The sequence below is a fragment of the Erpetoichthys calabaricus genome, chromosome 4, assembly GCF_900747795.2.
Source record: "Erpetoichthys calabaricus chromosome 4, fErpCal1.3, whole genome shotgun sequence".
Lineage (NCBI taxonomy): Eukaryota > Metazoa > Chordata > Cladistia > Polypteriformes > Polypteridae > Erpetoichthys > Erpetoichthys calabaricus.
Window position 1 is genome coordinate 174,378,314 of NC_041397.2, and position 27,820 is coordinate 174,406,133.

Below are 27,820 nucleotides of genomic sequence, written 5' to 3' on the forward strand. Positions count from 1 at the left end.
ACATCAAGAATGAACACACACACAGTGTATGTGTTCTAGATATATTATTGTGAACAACCTCTATCTTATAATGTTTTAATAATGTTTCAAATGAGGTAAATGGCTATTTGTTTCACTTTGACATATAACTTAAAACGAATATAGGCTGGGCTACATAAAAGAGGATGAGCTATACAGGGTCCACACTTCTGGAAGGGGGCCCATTTTGGCAACTGGAGAGCCCCTCCACACACCGCCATAAGCAATGAGTTTTTAGAGGGCTTTATGACTTATTTGGAGAAAGAATAATACAGAAATCACTGAAGTAGGAGTGAGGTCATGCAAAACTGGCAGAAAGTGAAAAGAATTCTCTGAAAACGAAACAGGTGGGACTCTAGTATATGTTATGGTGAGAAGACAGCATAGAAGCCACAGAAGTAGCCCACATCACATGATGTTTATTTCATTGTTAATTATCATTCTCACTTTATCACTTTAAGATAATATAATCTTTTTTTTTATTTAGACAAATTGCCTTCCTTGACTCTTAGCTGAGTGACTGTTCCACAGCAATTAGCTGTAACTGACTGACAATTGTAATTAGTTCACTTTTGTTCAGACTTGACAGTGAACTGGCTATATCTCTGCAGGAACTTGTCAGATTTTCTTTGTACCAGATCTCCTGTACATTGGTTTTCACTTTATGTTTCAAACATGTATGGTTGAAGAATCACTTCTGTCTCTAAACATGCATTTGTATTATGACTAGAAATCTTACCTCTGGCTGAGAGGGGTTGTCTTGATTGTTTGCATGGGCATCTTCACTGGGCTTTGTTGTTTCAATGCTAGGGGGGTTAAGGAAACGACTCAGTTCCTGCTGCTGGCTTTCTCGAAGACTGTGAATAATGCTGCATGACTGCTGCTGTTTCTGCAAATAGACAGAAAAAAAAGTAGCAAATAAGCAACTGGAGGAGTAAACTCATTATTTTTGTTTCAGCTATGGAAAACAGTCACATTAGGAATACATCCTTCCTCATTTAAAATATTTTGTAAAATCCAATCCGTAATATATGCCATTTCATAGATATTTTATGGACCATTAATTCAAATGAGTTAATGTACACCACATGTAAAAATAATGGTGGTATTGTGCAGTGGCTAGTGGTGCTGCTTCACTGCTCCAAGGGACAGTAATCAAATCCTGGTCACGTTCTTGGTAGAGTTTGTCTTGTTCTCCCTGCATGAGTTCAGCAGTTTTCCAGACAACTTCCCAAGGAGCTATTGGTTTGGTTGACTGATGTCTTTAAATTGGCCCAGTGTGAATAAGAGTTTCTGGGTGGGTTGACATGTCCTATGCTGTATTAGGACGCTGCCCTAGGCTTGTTCCGGCCTCTAACTTAGTGCTACTAGGATGAGTTCAGGAATTACATGAAGAAATACAAGCATATGAGGGATATGTTGCTTGCAATGGTGCAGATGGAAATGTAGGTGGGAAGAAGCAATGAGCATTTTGACATGTTGTTCTTCAACAACAGGCAGTGTGAGTCTATCTTTATAACATTTTGTCAAAGAAGCATTGGTATTTCTCTTAAGCAAATGGGAAAGCAGCATTTTTCTCTGAATCAGACATCCCTACACATTGAAAACACTAGTAGAAGAATTTCAGTGAAGAAGCTAATGGAACAACTTCTCAAAATTGTCTACCTTCATCAATTTACTAAAAGCTGTAATTCAAAAAGAGACCCTCACAATATGTTCACAGTATGGAGGCCTGTAGTGTGTCTCTGTAGCAGGTTGCCTTGTGGAAATGGCTCACTATTGGTTTGGAATATATATATACTCCCATCAGTGTGCCAGAAGAGAATCCATCCTATGTCGCCTGACTTCAGTAAGTTAAGGGCCTGAACTCTCTTAAAGAACACGTTAGCCTGTGTTTAAAGCAGGCTGAAATGGAAGATATAAAAGATTCAAAATCCTTTAAACCCCTATGACTAGGTTAAACCATGTTGAATTGTCCTTTTTCTTCTTTCATTCATTTAATTTTTTAATGTGTGGAGTGTTCCTTTCTCAAAGTTTTTCCTTTAAAAGGGATAATGTGTCAAGCTAACTTAATCTAGTTTGCAAACAACTTAACAACAATAAAAGTAAAATCTTAAAAAAATGAGGACCTGTCCACTCCAAATATTCTCCATAAGACATCAAAATTTTAGAAATGAGTTTATTACTTTGGTAGGTTGAGATGCAGTCATCTCGATAATGCCAATTAATATTTATCTCTAAATCAGTATAGGTTGATGCTCATTTATAAATGAATGTCCCAAAGCCCCCAATTTAATTCCACTACCTGGCAAGTTTTGTTTTAAAATATTCATATGTACAAACGATCAGGCTAAAAAACAAAGCTTTCTTAACAATTAATTTATGAATCTTTCAAGAAAGAACTTAGTTTGCAGCAGCTTGAGCAAAAGAGCACTACTTCCTTCCTTAGTCGAAGTTACACTGATGGCTATAACTTTTTTTAACAGAGGAGATTTGTGCTCGAGGTGAAGATGGCATTGATATTGATATAATCTCAACTCTCCTTGGGCAACTCCTGTCAGGCCTGATAAAGTACACTTGATAAAGAAGAAAATAAACGTGCCATTATAAACCACGGCGTTGAACAACGTCAGTATTATTTACACTGAGGTCTTCATTTTGAGCCATTTTGTGAATGTTGTGATAGGTATTTGATTATAAATGAATAACCAATGGAAATAAAATGGTATACAAAAAGGAAAACTCACTGCCCGGATGCGTTTTAAGCACTTTTTCAGCCACATGCGTATCGTCTGTTTGGCCACCTCTTCTTCAATCGTGTATTCCAGCTGTTCCCTGGCAAGCAGCTCTTCCAGCTGAAGGCTTTTCCTGATGTCCACTGATCTGTACGACAGCATGCTAAAATAGATTTCAAGGGCCAGTAAATACATGCAGAAACAAAAGAAGACATACTGTGCAAAGCACTTGAAGCAATTAGCTTGTCAAATGATTGGCAATTGACTCAAATGAAAGTAAGCCTGTCAGAAAAATACTAATTGCTTTGCCATGCTTTTTCAGAGACAGAACTGTGACACATTTTTGAATGGAAAACATTGCGGCTCATGTATTTTCTACATTTTAAAGACATATCTGGTAACATTCAGTCTTCTTATGCTACAGTAAATGGAACATTGCTAATTCTCGGTTATTAATAGATTTTAATGTAATGTAATTGAGCATCTTACAAAGCAGTTTATTTGAAATGACAAACTGACATATTTACATGATTATGTATGTATTACAGTTCAGGACTGGACATCTTAATCATGTTTATTACATACCTGACAGGAAGCCAAAGAAAGAGAAAATTACAAAGCTGCTGTATATTAGTTTCCACCAGTACACAGAATTTAGAATGATCTAGACAACATGTGTCTTGAATTTTGAAGACTAAAGGAACTGAAAACACTGAGATCTCTTTATCTTATTCAAATATTGCCTGCTTATGGGCTCTCTGAAAATAGTTAATGGGAATCCTGACAACGTATTCAACAAAAAAAAATAACAATATAATATTGCTTTCTCTTTGTTGCTGGATTGTTTTATGAAAAGCACTGAAGTGCCTCATAAGTACTGATGGAGATAAAATAGCCAAGGAAAAAATGTCTGGAAGCCTAGTACAGCAGTGAATATCTGACATTTTTTCCTCAATATGATAAAATGCCCAGAGGAAAGAAATTAAAACAATGTGAACTTGTGAGCCTGTCAGTCACACCAACAGGCAGATTCTATAATTTAGTAGCCATGGGATATCCAAAGTTAATATTGTCATGGCAGCTCACACATATCTTCAAACCAATCCACTTCTATCCCATACAAGATGAAAAGTGCAAGAGCACCAGATATATCAGTCACAAGGCAAAAAAACAAACCCTGGATGGGATGCAGACCAACTAGTTTGGGAAGAAACAGAAGTAAACACAGGTAGAACATTCAGACTGCTCACAGAAGACTAGGAGTCCAAGGTGTCAATGTTTCCCTTTGCGTTACTGTTTTGCCCTTCTACATATCTTAAAAACTTTAAAATTCACTTGGAAAAATTCAATATTAAAAGGAAAAATGGGAGTTGGCTTCTTAAAAACACTACCAAAGCTCTGCAATACTTATTTTACAGGCTGAACCTTGTAAGTTGTAATTACTCACTATATACTTTCACACAAACAAGTATGCTCAGTACCTTACAGGGACTAGGGCGTAACACAATCTCTAGCCTGTCCTTCTATTTCTGTCCTCAGCCGTGAAGAGCCTGCACTTGAAAATGTTACTCTCACCCTGCCTTCATTTCCTCCACTTCTAGTCTCAGCAGATAAAACATTACAAACAGAAAAAATTTAGATGAGAGCAGACCATTCAACACAACAAAGCTCACTAGCCCTATTCACTTAATTCTTCCAAAATAACATCAAGTCTAGTTTTGAAAGTCACAAAGTCCTTATGTCTGCCACACTACTTGGTAACTTATTCCAACTTATGGTTCTCTGCGTGAAGAAATGCTGTGTACTGTTTGTGCAAAATTTACACTTAATATGTTTCCCTCTGTGACACTGAGCTCTTGATGAACTTATTGAAAGTCTCGATCCACTGTACTATTTCCCGTCATAATTTTAAACACTTCAGTCATGTCACCTCTTAATCTCCTTTTACTTAAACTGAAATGGCTCAGCTCTTTTAATCTTTCCTTATAATTCATATCCTTTAGTCCTGTAATCAGTCTAGTTGCTCTTCCCTGGACTTTTTCTAACCCTTCTATATCTTTTTTGTAGCCTGGAGAGCAAAATGTTACACAGTACATCAGGTGAGGAGTGTTATAAAGCTTAAGCATAGCCGCCTTTGACACGTCATGCTGCAGTATATAACCTAACATTCTGTTAGCCTTCTAAATGACTTCTAAACACTGTGGAAGTTGATTGTGACAAGCTTACGACGATTCCTATACCCTTCAGATAAGCTGTGCTTTCAAGTTTTAGACCTCCCATTGTGTATTCAAACCTAAAATTTTTACTTCCTACATTACATTTACTTACACCACATTTCATCTGCCACAAATCTGCCCAAGCCTCTATGCTGTCAAAGTCCCTCTGTAATTATTAAACGAATTCTAGACCTCCTGCCAATCAACCTAGCTTGGTATCATCTGCAAACTTAATCAGCTTGTTATTTATATTAATATCCAAATCATTTCTATATATTAAAAATGCAGCAGGTCTAGCATTGTCCCCTGAGGGATGCCACTCTTAACTTCACCCAATTTCCTCCAACCATAACCCTCTGCTTCCTGTGTCTGAGCCAATTCTGTACACACTACACCCTGAACTCCCAACTCTTTTAGTTTGATACCCAACTTCTCATGTGGAACCTTATCAAATGCTTTCAGAAAATCTGTATAAATAATATCATATGCATCACTTTGGTCATATCCTTTTGTTGCTTCCTCACAGAATTCTAGCATATCAGTAAAAAACAATCTCCCTTTTCTGAACCCATGCTGACTGTTCAGTAAAACTTCTGTTGTTGCCATGTGTTGCTCAATCTTTTCCTTAATAATTCCTTCTATTAATTTAAGTTGTGAGCCTTGTTAAGCTTACAGGCCTAGAGTATAGTTTCTTGGATCTGCCCAATCACCCTTTTTAATAAAATGGGATAATATTTTCCAGTCCTTCAGAACTTCCTCAGTGCGCAGTAACTTCCTAAAACTATACATCAAGGGTTTATATATGTATTCACCAACCTCCTTAAGGACTTGAGGATAAATATTATCTGTTCTTGGTGATTTGTCATTACATTTTAATTCCCCTTTACTATTCCATATACACTTTACCTCCTCCTTGACTGTTCTTTTACTACTAAAAGACTGTAAGAATCTCTATAAGTCATCTTTGCTGTTATTCCACTCTAACTGCATTTAACTTTCTTAATATCCTTCTTAATGGTTGCCTTCATGCTCTCATATGCCCTACAATTAGCATTAAAGTTATTAGTCTTATAACCCTTAACTTCTTTTTAAACTCTTTATTCACCCACTGTGGACTTTTTTTATTTTCTATTAATTTCATATTTTGAGATGTACTTGTCCTATATTACATTACGCATTTTTTAAACCTGTTCCACTGCTCCTCAGCTGTCTTCACACTTAAAAGCTTATCCCAGTTTATCTCTTTAAGTCTTTGGTGCATCTACTCAAAAATTCCCTTACTGAAGTTTAAAATTTTAGTCTTTGCGTCTGCATTTTACCAAAAACACTGAGAACTGTATTATATTATGGTCAGTTCACCCTAGTGGTCCAGTCACGTCTACACCCTCAGTCCTATCCTGATAATTACAAAATGCTAAATCTAGACAAGCTTTCTCCCTGTGTTGGTGCTTTAACATAATGTGTTAAAAAAACAGTGGTTGATTCTTGTACTCCGCTATATGTAAGGTTAGCCCAGTTTATACTGTGGACACCAGGGGCGTACAGCTCCCCAAACCCAGGACACAACAGACACTGAGACCAAGTCAAGCACACAGCACACCTTTATTAAGCGTGGGAAACATTTTTCCCTCATTTCCTACTTTATACAGTACAGTACATTATGCTCCAATACAAAGTCTCTTTCTTCTTCTTCTTCTTGTTTGTCTGTTCTGTCTCTTGTCCACCTCCACTCCTCCACCTGCAAGCTTTGTCCTTCACTTCCCAACTCTGGCTCCTGGAGTAGTGGTGGCCTTTTATAGGGCATCTGGAATTGCTCCAGGTGCTCGATGACCTTCTTCTGGCAGCACCTCCGGGAGGGGCAGAGGTGCTGCACCAAAGGGCTCAGCAATTGTCCAGGCGCCCCCTGACGGTGGCCACGAGTGTAACATAAGTTTAATATGTCACTGTGCTCTGTGCAAATATATTTTATAAATCTGCCTTTTACTACTCACATGCACAGATGACACAGAGCCAGATTTAGCCCAGGAGTTCACAATATAAGAACTGCTAGGCAAGCAAGTTAGGGACAACTGTGAAATGGCAGTAACACTGAGGGCCATTGTATACGATTTTTGTGTGTCAAATTCAGCATGAAATTGTATCCTTCTTGCCTTGTTTTGAATGGCATGATTCATCTAAGTGGGGGCATGCACATGAAGAAAGAGTATAAAGCCTTGGAACATTGCCCAGCACACCTTTGAAGCCAACGGATGGACGGGAGATAACATTATACGATTCTATAAATCCTTCCAACGCAGCGACGAAAATGGCAGACTCTACACATCGGGCCCCCACTCCTGAACTGGGTTCTTGCCATTGGCTTCCTTCATCTGTTATGCAGTGTAAGCCTTCATTAAAGAAAGCTAAGTTATTTCTCCTATGTGATTTCTTACCACCGTATCACTAAGGGAGGGGTATTGCCTTTTTATATTATATCTATATAGATTTGGGTTATGTAACACCCCACAATTACAAAAGAACTCATTCCAACAAGGGAGCTAACACCCCCTGCTGGATACAACAAGCCCCAACAGGGTTGAGCTTCCACGCTCCAAACCCGTGACCCCGCTGCAAGCCAGGGGGGCTGCTCTCTAGCATTCCAGGGAAGGTAATGCCCTGAATATGCTCTCTCCCCTGGTCCTTCCATTATAGGGGCATCCCAGCTGGGCAAGCTCCTTGGCTGTCTACCACATTTTTCAGGTAGTTAAAGTTACCCATGACTATACTATCCTCCTGTAAACTTGTTTTTTTAATATTAAAAGATGCACATTAAAATTAGTATCTGCATTGGGGGGTCTAAAGCAAATTCCTAAAACAAGACCTCTTTTCCTACTAATTTCCAAGCAAATCCAGACTTCCTCACTAAGATGTGGCTTATCATTCAACTGCAGAGTTGCATTAAAATTTTACTTTACATAAATGTCACCCTCATCCTTTTCTGTTTTGTCTAACAATGTGTATCCCTCTATGTTGAACTCATCCCATCTTTGTTATTTAGCCAGGTTTCTGTTATTGCTATAATATCGCAATTATGCTCAGCTACATACAACTCCAACTCACTTTTTTCATTTTGATACTTCTAGAATTAGGGCAAGCTATTTTTAATGTGTTTCTTATTTTACACTTGCACTTAAACTTTGAGTTAAAATTTATGCTACTATTCATATTTGTTTTAACACCATTTTTCATCTCCTCATGTATAATTCAAAACCTGTCTTGTCCTACACTCCCTGCCCCCATATTCCCAAGTTAAAACAATCCTCAACTAACCTACTCATATGCCTCCCCCTATAAATTTGTGCCCCTCCAGTTCAAATGTAATCTTTTGTGACGGAACATGTCCCATTTGTTCCAAAAGGAGTCTCAATGCCCCAAAAACCTATATGCTTCTGTCCTACACCAAGATTTAAACCACCTGTTACGCCTTGTCAGTTCTGATCCATAGACTGGCACCTAACTCTTTAAAGTTAAACTGTAGAACTGACAGCATGACCTTATGTCTTTCATGTATTTTAATATGGAGAATGACAAATGGATCCACACCTGCTCTGGCCCAGAGCATTTTCATCCTTCCAGGGAGGTCTCCTGCATGTGCACCCGGAAGGCAACATACTATTCAAAACATTCTTGTCACTGCTGCACATATGTGTTTCAATCTACCTAATAATTGAATCTCTCACTATCACATCCTCTGTCTTTCTGAGGACTTATTTTAAGGTGGCCAATTGGAGGTCCTAATGCTTGCCTCAGAGTTTTCAGAGACACCATCCAGCTCTAAAAGGACATGAAAATGGTTTAACACTTGCAATTCAGGGGTTGATTCACCCTTTGCCTTAAACCTATGTCTGACTTTGATTCAGCTATCTTAAAATGGCTGGCCTGAAGTCTCCTATTGTGCCACCTTAGCAGTGCACACTATCTCCATAAAGAACACCTGGGCCAGGTCCGCCAATTCTCTGCTACAAACTCTGATGTAAATAGGAAGTCAACATCATTTTAAAGACCTCTTTGTTGGAGACACACTGCTGCTGTTACCTCAAGTCTTTTTACAATAATTTAATAATACAATGTTGTTTTTCTCCTTTTGCCTTATTTTGGCAAATTAAAAGTGGTTTCCTTAAAATCATGGACCACAACTCTGTATGCACTCTCTTTTGTCATTCTTATAGAACTTTATGAAAGAGAATTATATATATATTTAAATCATTTTTGAGAAAAATCAAAATGTTTGGATAAGGGTAGTTCACTGCACAAAGGAGTGTGTCACTTACCAGCCACAACTGATTTGTTTTTTTGGAATATTACACAAATTGGGATGTAATAATTGAATCAGTGGGCTTTTACTAAATTATAGGTTCATGTTTAGCTTGCTCGATGTTTTCACTAATCTCCTTAAACATTGAAGCCATAAGATTATTCATTATTTAAAGCCAAAAATAATGAAAATCCAAATTCTGACAATTAGAGGATAGATTTAGACAATACAAATTAGAGGTCTTCTGAACAGCATGGACAGAAACAGTGTTAAAAGATATAAAAAAGCTCTTGACCTGGTCTACTGTGAATACTATGTTTGACTAATAGATGAAAAAGAAAGAATCTTCAAGTATTTTTTAGAGCACTTGCTAATTTGACAAATGTGATAGCTCTACAATTATTAGTGATACAGATTATATTAAATCATTTAATGATAAAATAGATAAGATCCCACTTATCTCACAAAGTAGATATTACAGAATCAAATCCCTATCTGCCATTGCATATACCGTCTTAGTAATTTTAATGTTAACTGTAAAATCTAAAATGAAACTTACTACCTGTTCCTTACATTCAGTCCCAACTAGTGAAAAGTTCAATTACTGTTGTGGCAGCATCCATTCTTAACATTGTTAATAGATCATTATTGATTAACCCACTCCCTAAAGCTAGAAAAAATGTTAGTTATTAGACTATTGCTGTGAAAAATCAGAGCTGAATCAAAATATGATTAATAATTAAAAACCTATTTGAAATGCACCTTTTCTTTTAAAAAGGGGCAGATGTGTAACTATTTGAAAAAGTAGTCATCATGTAGCTTCAGTTTTATATACTTTACAATTTATTTGGGAAGTTACAGTTTGTTATTTGCAATGGTCATAGTACAAAAACAGCATTAACTTTTGTTCAATATGAAATATTAATATCTTCTGATGTAGGTAATGTTACTATACAGCTATTTAGACTGCATTGCCACCTCTATTCTACATTATCATTTTAAAAATATCTTTGGGCTGTCAGGCACTGTCTATGTGCACTCAGTTCATATTTATCATATTAATTTCAGTATGTACAGAAATGTGATAACAGTTCTGATTCATTATGTTCTGAAGTTACATATGGTGTCCTGTAAGGCTCAATACTCAGACCATTACTGTTCTTACTTTATATGCTGCCTCTGGGAGATATCGTTAGAAAACATAACATTCATTTTTGTTCATATGCATATGATACTAAGCTATACCTTTTTTTTTTAGACCAAATGATGTTTCTTCAATAGTGCCGTTAAACATTTGTGCCTGTGAGTAGAGTGGAAGAATGATCTTTAAACACCAAAAAAGAGAAGTATCATAAATTAGAAGGAATAACACAAAGTGATAGTCCTTTTTCTTTATAAGTCAACTGATCTACACATGCATTTTAATCAATCAACCTAGGCATTTTCTTTTAGACCATTTTGTCTTTTAATCCACACATTACAATTTGCTTTTCGCCCAACTTAAAAGTAGACAAAAAAGATGTCCTCTAAATATTGAGAATACTAAAAACAAATTCCCACTTTTATTTTTAGTAGTATTGACTACTGTGATCCACAGTTTGAATACACAGGCTATTCAAACTGTTCTGTTTATAGTTTTCAGTTAATTTAAAATGTTGCAAGAATAGTTACTAGAACTAAGTGCAGTACAACCATATACAGTAACTCCTGTTATTCCAGTTAAGTTTAAGACCAATTTCAAAATGCTTCATCTTATAAATAAAGCTTTAACTAACCTAGGCCCTACTTACTTATCCAAGCTAACCATTACCTGCAAACATAAGCTTACAGTTAAATGTTGAGATGCTGGAATGCTAAAGATAGATTTCAAGGATTAAGAAAAATGTGTGAGGTCAGGTTTCAGTTACAGGGTCAGCAATTGCTGTGGAATGATCTGCCTTGCTTGTGAAAGAGATGTCCTATCAGTGTCAGCTTTGAAAATCTAGGCTCAAGACTTTAGTTTTACTTATCCTAACAAGAAATGCTGATTAGCTGTACTTTTTTGTATATCTGTCAGTTAGGCATTTGTAAACTCATACAACCATAGAAATACATACAAACTGTTGACTCTTCTGTATTCTGTTTCTCTGCTTGGTATACTAATGTGACACTTTGTGCCACTGCTATATTGGCAAGGCATTACTTCTACGCATGGGAAAGACACCAGGCATACCTTGAGCCTTAGAATCCTAATATTAAGTTTCCTTGTTAGACTTCTGAGCACAATATGATCTAATACTATAGAATACCCTGGGATTTGGGTGATAGGTTGGACCTTGGTCTTTATCATTGCTTGGTAACTGCAAATTAGAAATGGGGTGATGGAGATGATTTAAGGTGAGGCCTGAGAGCATCATATGATTTGAAAATAAAAATAAGAAAGCAGAAAGCTTCACTTACATGCAAGGTCAAGAAAAGATCTTTGGTACAGTTCTTGTAATTTAACACAAAGGTTTCATTGCTCTCACCACATACCTAAAGTTAATCCAAAACAGTACTTCCTTACCTTAGGACATCATGGAATGTAACATCCCCTCCATTATGTAGTCTTTCCATTTCATAGCACATATGCTTAAATAAGAGCTTATCCTTATCTAGATCAACTTCCAGTCTGCCTCGTAGCAGCCTGAGAAGAAATTTCACTCGGGATGTTGGTATAACACCCTAGAACAATATTAAAAATTACATAAATACCACTGAACATGGATTACTTACTAACATGCTAAAATTAAAGGCTTGGTTAAAAGTTATGCAACGAACATCAATACCAGCTTCTCCTCAGAAAATACGCAGTTATAAAATATAGATTGATATGTAATTGCTTTTAGCAATTTTTCAACAATAAGCCTTTAACAATTTCTGCTTAACATGCTTCTTTCATTTTTGTTTTTAAGCGGTGAAGCCTCAATAATTTATATACCTTTTGAAACTTGAAAATTACAATATAAATTGCCAGCCCACAAATGAACAGATGACAGTTTTCTACCACGCAACGCTCTGTGCTGTATTGTTAGTTATAATCATTTCTAGTAGAAATAAGAATTTCTTTTGAACTTCAAAAGCTGTGACATTTAAACAGCAAGACCCTTGAAGAACTTATACTGTATGTTCAGATGAATGACCAATTATCAAACGTTCATGTAATCTCATTAGGTTACAATATGTAAACATCAACATCTACGTTTTGACAAACTTCAATGTAGATGAGTATGTCATAAAAAGCAAAACTGAAACGCAAGAATTTCTGATCTCATTAAAAAGTTTGATATTCATTTCACATTTTCAAAATTGCAAATGAAGACAAATTAAGTTTTCCATCAAACATTTTTGATTTGTTTCTCAAAATTCAGATTTGCAGGAGCCTGGCTGTCTGAAAATGAAACAATTTATCATAAGGCACACTCATACAAAAATACACACATTTACTAAAACAGGGGCATTTAAGAACACCAGCTAAGCTAAAACACATATCTCACTGTGACTGTAACAGCCAAATCAGAGCTCTTCTTTCTTTTGAAATGTTCTTGCTTTATAGCAATTCCAGTGTGTGTTCACACCAAAGTGTGTCTGTATATTTATTTATTTACTTATCTACCAATTTATGCATTCATGTGTTTAAAGAGCTTCTGCAAAAAGCTAAATTTGCTCCTGGGGACACAAAGTTCTATCTACGGAACTGATCTACGTACACAGCAAACTGATGATTGTGAATGAAAACACTGTCATAATTGGTAAATTGGAGGGCATAAAACACATAAAAACTAATCTATCTATCTATCTATCTATCTATCTATCTATCTATCTATCTATCTATCTATCTATCTATCTATCTATCTATCTATCTATCTATCTATCTATCTATCTATCTATCTATCTATCTATCTATCTATCTATCTATCTATCTATCTATCTATCTATCTATCTATCTATCTATCTATCTATCTATCTAGAAGCTTCAGTACCTTTAAGCAACAACTACATATTGGGCTTCTTGATTTATTGGCTGTCCAGAAAGTATGGGGATGTGTTGAGGTTAATGCTGAATATGAGACTGCTTATGGAAAGGTCATGTTTTCTGTAACATGCTTTTTATAACTTTATCAGACTAATAAAACAAAAAAGAACTTATTACACAAGTTTCATTTATTAGTTAAACATTATGAAACAGAAAAAAAATATTTACACTAGTCAAATTCAGTGCATTTGTTAAAGCTGGTTGAAAGGGTTTGAATAAAAAATTTGTGTTTATATATTATTCCTTCAGAAGCAATTATGTAAGAAGGTTAAAAAAAAAACCCTGAAGACTACAGTTTTATTAATAACATGTAAAACTTGCTGTAATGCATGCTGTTTAGTTTCTTAATTTCTGAAAAATTACATTTTTAGAAAGTTTTTCTTTTTATAGTAAATTCATAGTGAATTTGAACATAAATTCCTTAATAAATAAATTCACTTAAACTACATGTAATTGCTTGTAGAAACAAACAAAAAAAACCCCAAATTAAATAAGGTTATGTTAGACAGTGCTTAAATCTGATTGACGAAAATCTTAAATATATAAGTTTTATATTCAAAGTGATGTTAAAAAATGAATGTCAGGTCCACTAAATGAAAATATTTTACCTCTCTTTTGTCATCCACCATATTCCAAATAATCTGAAAATGCCTCAGATCATTGTAACTAAGCAGCTGATCTTCTTCAGTAGAGTAAAACAATGAGAAGTTCTCCACAATGATTGCTAAAAAAATTAAAATAAACTGTGTATGAGTTTAAGTAAAAATAATTTGACATATAATATTTTTGAATAGCTTTTACTAAATGAATTCACTACACCCGACTTCACTGCTGATTCAGTGTTGGATATTTCTTGCTTTGTCACTCACATCAGCAACTATAACCTAAACAGGGTTAAGGTCAGATCTTACATGTTTGTATTTATTTACTGAATAAATTAATCTTGTGAGTTTCCACTGCAATGTATTTTTTTGGATTTTGATCATGACAATAAGCAGTCTTCCCTGGGTAGATCACATCCTGGTATGGCACCTGCTTGGCATAACAACGTAAAGCCCTACAGATAAGGTTTTGAAGGCAGCACAGAATATTACGGGCACCCAATGGTTTTCTGCTCAGGACATGTACAACACTGGCTGCCTTAGAACAGCAAGCAATATTATTAAAGAGCTCAGCCACCCTAAAAAGCCATTTTCTTACTTCTACCTTATGGCAAATGGTACAAGACCGTCAGCAGTCGCAGCAGTAGATTCAGGGATAGCTTCTACCCAGAAGCCATAAGGTTACTATACAGTCTATCATAACAATTCAAATACTGCAATATAAATAATACTTGCAAGTGCATAGTATATATAATTGTATACATTGTATATTAGTATATTGCATGGTAAGTATACATTTTATTTATTAAATCTTGTTGTATTGTAGGTTTGTTCTGTGGAGGCATGCAAATTTCACTGTACTATGTACACATGACAAAAAACCTGACTTAGATTTTAAACAGATTTAATAAGCATACCATCTTTGCATGTATTTTCTGAACCCTCTGGAATCTGAGTTTATCTTTGCAAGTTTGGACACAAAGCAAGAAACAATGCTGGACAGGGCACCGGTGTATTGCAGGACACACTCATGCCCAAACCCACAGTCACTTACAAAAGGATGGTTTTGTGACCAATTAGCGTAACAGACAGCTCTTTGGCAGATGAGATTAACTGAGTACTCACAAAAAACTGACATTTGCCAGGCCAGAATGCAACCTGTCTGCTGTCTGCCACCATGCTGGTCGCAAATAAAGCTTATTTAAATTATTTATGTAGATTCTCTAAATCGATGGATGGAACATAAACATAGAAGAGGCTCAACATGGTAAAAGTTATAAGAGTGAAGATTTATTTTGACTTTTTATACATTTAATTTAGTTATTTGCTGTTTTGAAACATAAACAGGGCATAGGTGAGGACGTACCAGCATTTACTTCAATCTTATATGTCATACACTTCCAAAAGGGAAAAAAACATTTTACTATTATAACTATATATATATACTATATATTATATATACTATATATTTTAAGTTTGACTTACTTCCAAACCCCAATTAAAATAAAATATGGGTACATTATTAAACCAGTATTCAGTGCTTGATGTGTGACTAGTAAAATCTATAAATCTGTAAGGATTTTGAACACACTGTTCATATTCTAACAATATGAGAAATTTCTTGGAAACCAGAAATATTTAGGCTTATTGTTATAGAGTAATGAGCTAACTTCATTTTATATGTTAGTCCATGATCTAACATTTGTAGATCATGAACACAAAGAACAGAAAACAATCTTGCTGCCCTTATTGTTTGTCTCCCAAAATTTACATTTACTGACGTCTTACATTTACACATACAAACCGATTTTCTTGCCATTATATTTGGATAGCATAGTTATTTTGAGTTTAAGAACATGAGTGAGAGATTAGATTGAGCTTCGCTTGGTGAAATACCCTTCAGCAAAAGAAGAGCAGTAGTTCTTAGTATCCTACCGTATGGTGAAAGAGAGGTTCTGGATCCAGGATACTGGATAACTGAGCTGTTAAGGGAAGGCTTGTTGTGCTTAGGCAGTTGAATATAAGCTGGATGCTTAAGAAAGTAAACCTTTCCAGACAGAAGATGACTCATAGATGAAGAAGTGAGATAGTGGTGATACTAGAGTAATACATGACAACACATACTACCTGGACTCCAGCTCACTTAACAGACTGATAACAGGCTATTCAACCACAGACAACTTAAATCAAAAACTAAGATCACCCAACACATATCACTCAGTTTCGGTCTGAAAAGTATGCCACTGTGGGCACTTTTCTCAAGTAAATTTAAGAATGCTCTCTATTTTTACCAAGACATATGAGAAAATGTGTGTTACACCCAACATTATTGTGAGCAAATTCAATCACTCAACTAAAAATTTCTAGGTCCCTGCTTCATTGATCAGGATTCACAATTAGATTATGTATAATGTGGGCACTTTAGACATTTTGGAAGCTGTGCTTATCATTAGTGAAAATAGTCTATCATTTCCTAAAATATACAGTATATGTCTAGCATTTGGCAGCAAACAAGAGGTTTCAATACTGAAACCAAGCTTATGATCAATCTTTGGGCAGTAATCCATATATTCTGTGTCAAGAACAAGGAGAACACACCAATGACAACTCAACACCTGGAATACATACCAGCTATGCTGCCTTCAAAACAGCTATCAATTTAACATCAGTGTTCTTATGGAATCACAGACTACAAACATGAATGCTTTGACTTTATGTCATCATCTTTTATAGCCTGAGGATTTCTAAAGTATGTCTCTACAGTGCAAAAACAGGTGTTGGAAGTCCCTCTATCTAGATTAAGCTGGATGGAGAAAGTATCTGTAAGAATTACTGTGTAGGCTGAAACTAAATGGTATAATAAAGTTTAAAAGTGGGAGCAATACAGTAGCACGTGATGACCCATATGAGTTCTTTACTAACACATTATTTCACACTTTGAGGACTTTGAGTCTATGCCATTCCTCCCTTCAAATACACAGATCATTTCATGGAAGGTCATCATTTAATTATTATGAAAAAAAAATTGTGATAAATAGCTGGGGTTTTTGTTAAATGATCTTTATTGCTAATAAGAAACCCCAAATGCAACATTTTATCTGCTTACCTACAAGTAAGTTGAGCATTATGTAAGCAATGATAACATAAAAGGAGCAAAAGTACATGAGTGCTCCAGCATAATTTCCACAGTCTGTCTCCCAGTATCGGTGGTTGTCAGGGGTACAGAAAGGGGGCTGAACCTAAAACAGATAGAACACAAAAGAAAAAATTTGCAATTAGTATGACAGTCACGTGAATGGATTTTTTATAATAACTTTTTTTTTTACTAATAATCTCTTTAAAAAACTGCACAGAGAAGTGACATATGGTAATATTTTTGTTATATTAGCAAAAATGTAAAAAGTACCAAATGTATGAGCAACGTTTCTTTGAAAAATAAATTCTTAAATGCTGACACTTTGGATAATAAAATGTCAGCATTATCATTATTTCTCTCTATTATAAAAAAAAAAATCTTGGGACGAGACAAAACTTTTGAACAGAGATCTTTTGGAGAGAGACAGATACTTTCACTTCCTGCGAGATGGTCAAGTCACGTCATACTTACAACCTTTGGGAGCAAGTCCCATGAGACAGTGACTTTTGCAAGTCACTCTCTACTTACAACCATTTTCAAATAAAACCACGGTCATCTAACCTCTCAGTTGTTGGAATGCTTTTGGCAGACACACTTCCTGTGCTCTCAGCTCTTAAAAATTTTATACATTCTAGATGACATGTGAACGACTAAGCAAAGAAGAAAGTGCAGTGCGTCGAAAAGAGACCCAAAAGTGTTGGAGAGAAAAGAATGCAAAAAAGAAAGCAAAAAACAACAAAAATAATCTATGTGCAAATTCTGAAAATAAGGAAAGTAATTTGTGCCAAGAGATATAACCATACCCGGGGCCGGAAAAAGACAAAGTAGAACATCGTAAAGAATTCAAAAACGTTGGCGCAATACACATGCTTAGAGATGCTTAGAGATAATGGAAGTAGAAAAAGTGAAAAAGTGAAAAGAGATCAAATAGTGTTTGAGGATGTCTGGGGGAGAAGAGAGACAAGGCAGTGAGACCAAAGGACAGCTGCTGTACAGGCTTTTAAATGTTTGAAATGCAGCAAGCCAGCAGCTGATCGAGCAAAGAGGAGGTAAAAAAACAACTTCTAGAAAGTTGATTCTGTTCATCTGGACATAGTTATTTTCCAAGGGAGATATGTTGCATCACTCATCCAAGTAACTTCCTCAGTCTAAGTTGACTGCAGGTTTCTCCAATCTTATAAACAGTACCTTTCCATAATGACCGAAACTAGCACCATTGACTAACAATGGGCCGTGTGATCAATGATATGCAAATGATATGTCCAGATGAACTGAATCAACTTTCTAGAATTTCCTTACCTGGATTATTGAGCATGCATTGAGATAAAAAAAAACTGTTTCTGTTTCCCATTGTATCGAGACTGCGTCTCCTAAGGGGTGTGTTCAGCCCCCCAGTCCACAACGGCGGGTTGGTGAGCGAAGCAAGCAGGGGGTGAAGTCCCCTAGTTTTTATGAAATTAATCAGCAGCATATAATCTAACATGGTTTAACAATAAAATTTTACAGTCATAGCATTCTAGAAACACATTGTGAAATTCATGATTATGTAAGAGTTGTGTATTCTATTGGAAGATATCTTGCAATACTTGGAATATTTACTAAAAGTGGTAAGGTGTCAAATTTATATGCAACAATAAAATAACAGAAAACATGACAATTAGTACTTTCCATCAAATAAATCCATACAACCTCCAAAAATATAATAGTAAATTGCAAAAAATATATAGTTTAGTAGATAGATAGATAGATAGATAGATAGATAGATAGATAGATAGATAGATAGATAGATAGATAGATAGATAGATAGATAGATAGATAGATAGATAGATACTTTATTAATCCCAACGGGAAATTCACATTACACACCAGTAGAGACCAATTCAATTAGATGTTAGGCTAAACTAACTATTTGGAATAGAATCCAACTGGCTTATGTTAACCAGACATTGATTTTGCTAATTATAAAGAACTGCCAACCTTCAGATGTTCATTTTCTACAGGAATTTTGATTGGTGCTATAAGCTGGGTTCATTTCCTTAACCTGCTTATTCCAGGACCAGAGATCAGCTCACTATAAAGTTTCAATAGAATTGCACAATATAATTAACATTATGTCAACTAAAAAGATAATTAATTATAACTCATCAATGTAAGTTATAAAGCCAAATCTTGAAAAATAAGAGAATGGCAAGAAAGAGATGACTGACAACTGAATTATAGTTGAACTAAAATTAAGCAATACATGATAAAAAATGAGTAAGGAGTGGAGGTGTGAGGGTGTGGACTACGGACTAAAGATACTCCAGCATATTCACTCTGTGGAAAGGCCATTTAGTATACAGTATAGCGTTTAAGAAGAACTTAAAATGTTAGCCTACTTTAGACTCCATTTTGTCAGCATTATTACCAAAATAAGCCACCACTGCAGTTAACTTTAATATGTAAAGTATAGCCTTGCTCATACATTCCACTTGCCCCTATTTACAGTTTAATACCAGCAAGTAATTGTGGTTGGATAAAGAAGGCACCCATTTTAATTATGCCTATAAAAATAGCTTAGAAGAGTTGAAAATAGTGTTGCTTCTATTAACAGTGACATTTTTTCTTCAGCAAATTCTGAAAGGTGTGAAAAAGTACAAAGTGAAAAACAATACAACACGAAGAACTATCAAACCCCGAAGTCATATACTGGATCTGAGAGTCACAAAAAGTTGCACAAATTGAAACAGCAAATATGTAGGTGCATGAGGATATCAAAGCTTTTTTAGAGAAACAGTCTGTTTAAGAAACAGGTACTGTAAGTGAAATAAATCATGGTTTTCTTCTTCTTTACTTAAAAAACCCCAAATGTTGAACAAATGTCAGCAACAGATTTAGGTGCAGTTTACTAGGCTAGAAAAGGTTCATGGAAGAATTCACTGGAGAACTGAAAAGGTTTTATACTATATGTTGGAGTCCGATCAAAGTGTCACACTCTACTACATAATTGTGAAAACAAGTGAAAAAACATAGAGTTTAAATTTGTAAAATAGGGGGAAAAAGAAAAAAAATATATATACCGTTCAGCCACAACAATTAAACTACCTGCTACTGTGTAGGTCTCCCTCTGTTCACAACACCTTTGAAGGTGTCCTGTGGTAAATGACACCAAGAACAGGTCCTTTAAGTCCTATAAGTTGCGCGGTGGGACCTCCATGCATTGGACTTGTTTTTCTAGCTCTTCCAACAGATGCACAATTGAATTCAGATCTTGAGAATTTAGAGGCCATACTCGTGACCGTTCACATGATCTAAAAGAAAATAAGATTCAGCAAACCAGGCCACCTTCTTCCACCATTCCATGGTACAATTTTGACACGTGGTGATGCTTTCAGTGATTTTCAGGGGTCAACATGGGAACTCTAACCAATCTGTGGCTACACAGCCCCATACACAGCAAGCTGTTATGGTGTGTTCTGACATCTTTTAGATCTTCTGTGGGATTAGACCAGACGGGCTAACCTTTTCTCTCCACATACATTAATGAGCCTTGGACACCAATGACCCTGTTACCGTTTCACTGGTTGACCTTCCTTGGACCACTTTTAGTGGATACTAACCATTGCATACTGGGAAATCTCCACAAGATTAGCCATTTTGGTGATGCTCTGACCCCAGTAGTATAGCCATCACAGTTTGGGCCTTGTCAAAGTTGCTTAGATCCTTAAGCTTGCTCGTTTTCCTGATTCCAACACATAACTTTCAAGAACTGACTGTTCATTTGCTGCCTAATATATCCCACCCCTGGACAGGTGCCATTGTAACAAGATGATATTATTCACTTCACCTGTCAGTGGTTTTAATACTATGGCTGATCTATGTTTATATATGTCAGAGGGCAAATGTCACTGTGTCAACACAGGGAATAAACAGAGATTTAGAGTAAACCAAATGAAATTCAAAAAGTAAGCTGACCAAATATTTATAGAGTTTCAAAATAGTTTAGCCAGTCAAAGGAATCCTCTTTGAATGTAGGTGAGAGTAGCTGCAGCTGGTTGTCAGTAACTCAGTCCTTTTCTTCAGAGGTAATCTTGTGTGCCACTGAAAATTTAACAAAATGGGGAAAAGCTCATTTTGTCCTAGAAAGGCCTTTAGCTCACCGGTTTAGTACAATTCTTTATCAGGGCAGTCGGTGCAACATCAACTGTTTGATGCCCAGTGGAGCCATAAGAGAAAGATCTTTTTTACAATATTCTTAACAGAGTTAGTTATGTTTGCTTACATTCTCCTTTACATTAAAAAGGCTTGTAAATCTTTCTTTGAATGAAACATTTATTTGGTCAATCTTTCTTTAATAATTTGTGCTTTTAATTTTATATATTCAGTGGTGCTACATGTTATATAGTAACCATTATGTATTATGTTTTAGCACAATGTAAAAAAAAACTGTGTACAATACCACAACACTGTTTCAGGAGCAAAAGCAGCTCTTATCAGCCATGAGGTGATTAAAAATTAAGGCACACATCAAGGTTATCAGCATGGCATGAAAACAGTGGCCAAGTCAATGCAAACTGATGCATTGATTAGCACCTACAAGCAGTTAGCTCCTGACAAGTATGAAGTAGACATTAGGAAGTAGGGGGTCTTGGACACTTTGCAAATAATACATTTTAAAGGTTTAATTACACGACAGAACATTGATTTCACACTAAATTCTCCCTGTGCGATATTATCATTAATTACATTCATCTTGACATAAATTAATCAATCAATTAGTACTTTAATTACAAAAGTGAATAATACTAGTAAATAAAGACATTGTACTCCATCAATGAATCCATGTTTGACATAATTCCTGTTCAGAGCACTCAGCATAACAAAATATGGGAGATGGGAGGGCCAATGCAGTGGACTGACAATATGGATAGCCAGACAACCACTGAAACTGCAACTTTCCGTTGATACTTGTTACAAAAAGGTCATATTTCTTCTCTTGATATGGGATTTCCTAATGTATTATCTTTCTTCTTTTAATGTATATATATATATAAAAATGTATATAGTTATATGAGGTATGACAATTTAATTTCTGGAATGCACCTTTAAAAAATATACATGTGGAACTGCACACTAGTGGCTACAGTTGCCTTCAGAGTACTCCCCTTGTGCATCTATACACTGACTTAAACAGTGTTCCCATTTCTGGAAGCAGGTCTGGAACTCATTTTCAATATTATCGTCCGCTGTTGTTTTTGGCTGTTTGCTTCTGGGGTCATCCGTCACATCATCTCGCCCATCTTTGAACCTCTTATGCCACTCAAACACACTCGACTTTTTCATAATATATTCACTATATGCCACTTGAAACAGTTGTAACGTTTCAGTAGCGCATTTGCCATTTTCACACAACAATTAATATTAATACTCGTACGTTGCTCTAAATTTTGATCACCCATTTTTACGCCAAAGGTTACATGCAGATATCTATTACCTTCCCAATAGCTAACTAACAACTGCCTCTATCAGCTTACAATTTATGTACATATTAGTTCAAACACGTTCAAACATGTGATTTCGATCCAATTACGCGACCATTCCAGGAATTAAACTGTCACACCTTGTATATGTATAAAAAAATTCTATATTTAATTTTTCTTTTAATTATATATTTTTCTTTTACTGCGGTGGGTTGGCACCCTGCCCTGGATTGGTTCCCTGCCTTGTGCCCTGTGTTGGCTGGGATTGGCTCCAGCAGACCCCCGTGACCCTGTGTTCGGATTCAGCGGGTTGGAAAATGGATGGATGGATGGATGGATTTTTCTTTTAATCATATATCTGTCTTATGTAAAGTGTGCATTATTTATTTTTGTATACTATTTATGCATTATTTTTCTTTGTGTGTAATTCCTTCTTTGACATCTTATAAAGCCCTTTGACCAACACTGTTTGTATGAAAAGGTACTAGAGAAATAAATGTTGTTATTATTTGGCTGTTGGAAAAGGACACATTTCTGATTATTTGTATTTTGTAGTAAAACATATTAAGGGTGTTCTGTTAGAAGTATTATTTAGCTATGCTGATTCTTCTTTACATCTTGATGGTTCAAATGTGGACAATGCATCCTGTCTTCAAGTTTTTGTGGGTTTTGACAAGCATTCTGGTTTACCTGCACATCTTGTCGCTGTATTATTCTGGAGTGAGCGAATGTACCCTGCAATGGTATCAAGGCCAAAGATAAGGTAGGGCACTGTAAACAGTACAGAACATTACTGGGCTTCTCTGTGCTATAACTGGCAACAGTCTAATTCTGCATATCATCCAGGTCTATCAATCAGAAAAAAAACACATTTTAAAAAAGTTTAAGTCTTAATGTCTGATTGAGTGAGTGAAGCAAAGTGGTTTATGAGAGACTCAGCAAGAATCATTTGCATAGTCAAACTGTTAGTGATTGCTGAAGTGTGAAGATACACAGATACTTGATTTAAAAACCAACTCCCTATGCACTTCCTATGTTATCCACCTGGCCTTTTTAAATTCCCATCCTGAGCAAGAATTTTAGAACCAGCACTTATTGTAATATCTGATTCTGCCAGGATAGGGCTGGGCCCTTAGTGATTCTATAACATACTGTATAAACCAAAAAGCCTGCTAAAACTTTCAAAGTCAGTGCCCTACAATGAATGGTGTAAAGCTTTTTCAGAACCTGGCAAAAAGTTAATTGATTCTCTGCAAAAATGGCCTGCTGGGCTTCTGACTTGTTTTTTTATTTTTCATTTGATTTTTTGAAATACATGAGAACCTGTCTCATAATGGGCTTTTTCTTCAAATTGCTCACTGAGTTACATTGTTGATTCTGATGTATTCAACTTTCAGATATTAATATTTAGGAAAGATGTATTGACTGTGTTGTTTTGATTTTTGTAAATTTTTGTAAAACAAAAATTCTGAATCTGGGCTTTTTACTGTAGCAAATACTCACTAGACAGCACTTTGTAAACTGTCACTACTGTTTTTGGAAAGTTTCTACCTTGGTATGTTTATGATACTCCATCAACTGTAACTTCATAACTGTAACTATAATTCATATTGTAGTTATCTATGCAAAATACACATTTTTGAAATTAGTTAAAATATGCTGATGATTTTCAGTGCAATTAACAGATAAATTAGATTACACAGCTATCTTCAGACCACTGATTGTTCACTGATCTTATGGCCAGGGGGAAAAAGCTGTCCCTGAAGTGGAAGGACTCTCTGGTAGCACAAACAAGAAGGCAGAAGTGGAAACAGGGGAAGTGCTGGATGGGTGGCAACAGAGAAGATGAATTCAGCTCTTCTCAGACTTCTGCTGGAGCAGATGGTATTAAACTGTGGAAGATGAGCCTCATTCATCTTAGGAGCAGTACAGACAGTCTTTTGGAAATGTATGCACTCTTGGTAAGTCAGGTTGCCATACCACACCATGACACATCCAGTCAGGACACTTTCAATAGTTCAGCAGCACACACTCAACAGAATTTTGGTTTCTACCTCAAAGGTCTTTAGCCACTTCAGCAAATAGGGCCTTTGCTGAGCACTTCTGAGGATGCAGGTGGTGTTGACAGACAGTCAGTGATCCAGACACCCAGAAACCTAAAGCTGCTAAATGACTGAAGGGGGGAACTGTTGATGTGGAATGCAAGGTGATTGCCTTTTCTCTTTCTGAAGTCAACAATGGCCTCCTTTGTTTTGGCAAAGTTAGGTAGAATTTGTTGTCATGGCTCTGTACAGTCAGGTCTTTTACCTCCCTCCTGTAGGTAGCCTCATTATCATCGCTGATGAGGCCAGTGATGGCAGTATCATCTGCAAACTCAGTAATGCTAGTGCCCTTGTGCTTTGCTACATAGTTATAGGTGAAAAGGTTGTACAGCAGTGGACTGAGGCTGCAGCCTTGCAAAAAGTCGATGTTAGTGAACAGCGTGGAGGAGTTGGCAGTCCTCACTGACTGGGGTCTATTTGTCAGTAAGTCATACACCCATCCACAACTGGAGCTTCTCACTCAAGGTCTCTAATCATCACCACTAGGCTGGTGGGCAAAATGGTGTTAAAGGCAGAGCTATAGCCAATGAACAAGCATCCTGGCATACATGTTTTACCTTTCCAGATGTTCAAGACCAATATGCAGGTCGAGGTAGGTGGCATCATCTACATATCTGCTATGTTGGTATGAAAAATGTAGGGCATCTAGTGTAGCAGGGATGTTGTGGTTAATGACCAGTTTCTCCAGACATCATCATGGAGGTTAACACAATGACCCGATTGTTGTTCAGGCAGGAAAACAGCAAATTTCTTTGGCACAGGCATAACTGTGGTTTTCTTATAACACTACTGTGCACCAGATGCTACCCTGTCAACCTTTATATACAGTGCATGGCATATTTTTTATTATTAAATGTTTTATAACCACAAAGATCTTCTCTCAGTTAGAAAAAGAAAAACTATGATTTCTTCTCTACCCATTTTGCTTCATATTTAAAGAGGCAGGATTGATGTTATCTTTTACAATTGGTCTTCAGTATAGGAAACAAGGAGCAAATTGCTAGAATACAACCAGACATACTTGTTAATTCCAGAAATTGCCCACAATGTAGGTAGCACATTAAATTTCTTTCCTTACTAGATTTTAAAATAAAAAAACATATAAATGAATAGATAATATAACTTATTCCGATCATAATTAAATAATTTATGACAAAGAAAAGTGCTGATGCTTGATTCAAAAGCAGTATTGCAGTGACAGGTATGGTGGGATAGGTTTGGATGTGAAATGAGCTTCTGTGGACATGGACATGTTTTTATGTAAGCAGTACAAGCAGCAGATTTACACATGGCTTAGATGGCTTAGCAACACTGCCCCGATATATTTTATGAAGGGCCTTTATGTCGAAGAGAGTGTGCTTCACTTTCAAATCAACATTTAAGATATAATTTTTTTCTTTTTTGTTTTCAAGAACTTCTATATTCCCCTTTAATTATATCTAAAGTAACATTACAGCCCTTCATTGTGCTACAGTTTTTAAAATTTTGGTGTCAGTTTTCACAATGCATTATGCTTTATGCTTGATGTCAGTTGTTTCCAATCTTTTCCTAGCACTACCAGTGCTGCATTCCTGTTTCTGTTCAAGGTATGGATTCATGATGTCAGTTTTATACTGTAATCGTGTTTGTTCTAAAAAGTATGAAAGAAAGGCTGGGTTTTTTTTGGTCAATGAAATTGACATCAGTCAACAGAAATCAAAGCTTTTAATGAAGATGTAAATGCCAGAAGAAAAAAACAAACAATAAATTTGCAAGGATTTCCATGTGCATGCCTAATATTAATACAGTGAGTAACATATAGCCCACAATCCCAGTGCTTTACTGGAAACATTTTGCAGACATACCCCACTGAAGCTCCGAGGAAATAGCCACAAACCTTACTGTTGTTTATCAAGCCACATTATCAAGCCAAATTTGAGATTTTCACTATGTGCATTTTATTAGTGATCCAATATTGCCCTCTAATGGCAATATTCCAACAATGCATAGTTATTGAAAGAACTCTTTATAAAAATAAAGCAATGAAGGAGCACTTCTAAGCAGTTATGACATGTAGTTTAAGAAATGTTATGATTTTACTCAATGCTTGCCATTTCTGACTGGTCCTCCTGCATTTTTTATAAGGTGAGAAGAAAGCTTAAATATGAATTGTTGAAACAGTACTTACAGGCTTTGCTCCTCTGTACTCTAAGCTGAATTAATCAGGTTTGGGACTGAATGGATGGATTATCATTGAATGTTTGGCTAATCAGTATTCATTATGACTTTTTTTTGGAGCACAGGCAGGCTAAGTGACTTACTCAGTGTCAGGTTCAGTGGTGGGAAACCAAATGGAAAATTTGTGGCATTGGGCACAACAACACACTGCCTGCCTACTACACCAACTGTCTTAAAAAATACTTTACTGGGCAATAATGAAACAAAGAAACATTAAATTTCCAATAACACTTTGGAACAAGGGATACTTGCTATAGTACAACTAACACTTACTAATTGGTATGTAACACAGAGTCTTTTGATTGATGAATACACCATGGGACTCCCATATTCTAAAGTGCCATCTGTGCCCAGTCTTATAAAGATTCAACTAAGCATTTGTTAAAGACTTATTGCATACCAAACAAGCAAACAAATCCTTCTAGGTAGCCATAAATATAAAGTGTTAATAAAATTAGGGGCAATCTTCTTCTTGATATAGTGTTTTCAGGCAAAGGCAGAATCTGTTGGTACTTGATCATTGAGGAGTTAGGAACATAATCCGAAACTCTACTACAAACCTTCTTTAATGCTGAACAGAGCAGAACTACAGATCTGTTTATTAACCCAGACCCTTCCATATGACAACTGCTAGCCAACCATTAACAGTGATGATGTCATAACAGTGATTGAAGTGTCAGTAATTTTTACCATACTTTGTTGGTTTCCCACCCACCAACAATTGCCCCCTGTGGCAGAAGTCCTCAGCCAGCTATGTCATTTGTGTGTTTGAGCTGTGGTGAGATCTTAGTTAGGGGGACAGGGTTTGACGCCAGGTTAAGGACAATCATCAACAGTTTCAAAGGGTGAACCTAATGTCAGTTACAATATTTTGTTCTTTCTCTAAATTCATGCAGTGACATTCTAGCTTTTGTTCATTGCTCCAGCTTTTGGCTAATTAAATTCATTTGGATTCATTTTTTAATTTGACTAGACAAAAAACAAGCA

General features: G+C 36.0%; 1 protein-coding gene across 1 annotated transcript in view; it reads right to left on the reverse strand.

The window, feature by feature from the left end:
- The window catches only part of nalcn (sodium leak channel, non-selective), an 898,297-nt gene that overhangs the window by 11,237 nt on the left and 859,240 nt on the right, over positions 1–27,820 (reverse strand). Inside the window, exons 40-44 of the mRNA XM_051926631.1 lie at positions 17,026–17,158; positions 13,926–14,041; positions 11,809–11,966; positions 2,766–2,916; positions 758–907 (exon numbers count right to left, since the gene is read on the reverse strand). Of these exons, the coding sequence (XP_051782591.1) occupies positions 758–907; positions 2,766–2,916; positions 11,809–11,966; positions 13,926–14,041; positions 17,026–17,158 (708 nt within the window). The remainder of the gene's footprint in view (positions 1–757; positions 908–2,765; positions 2,917–11,808; positions 11,967–13,925; positions 14,042–17,025; positions 17,159–27,820) is intronic.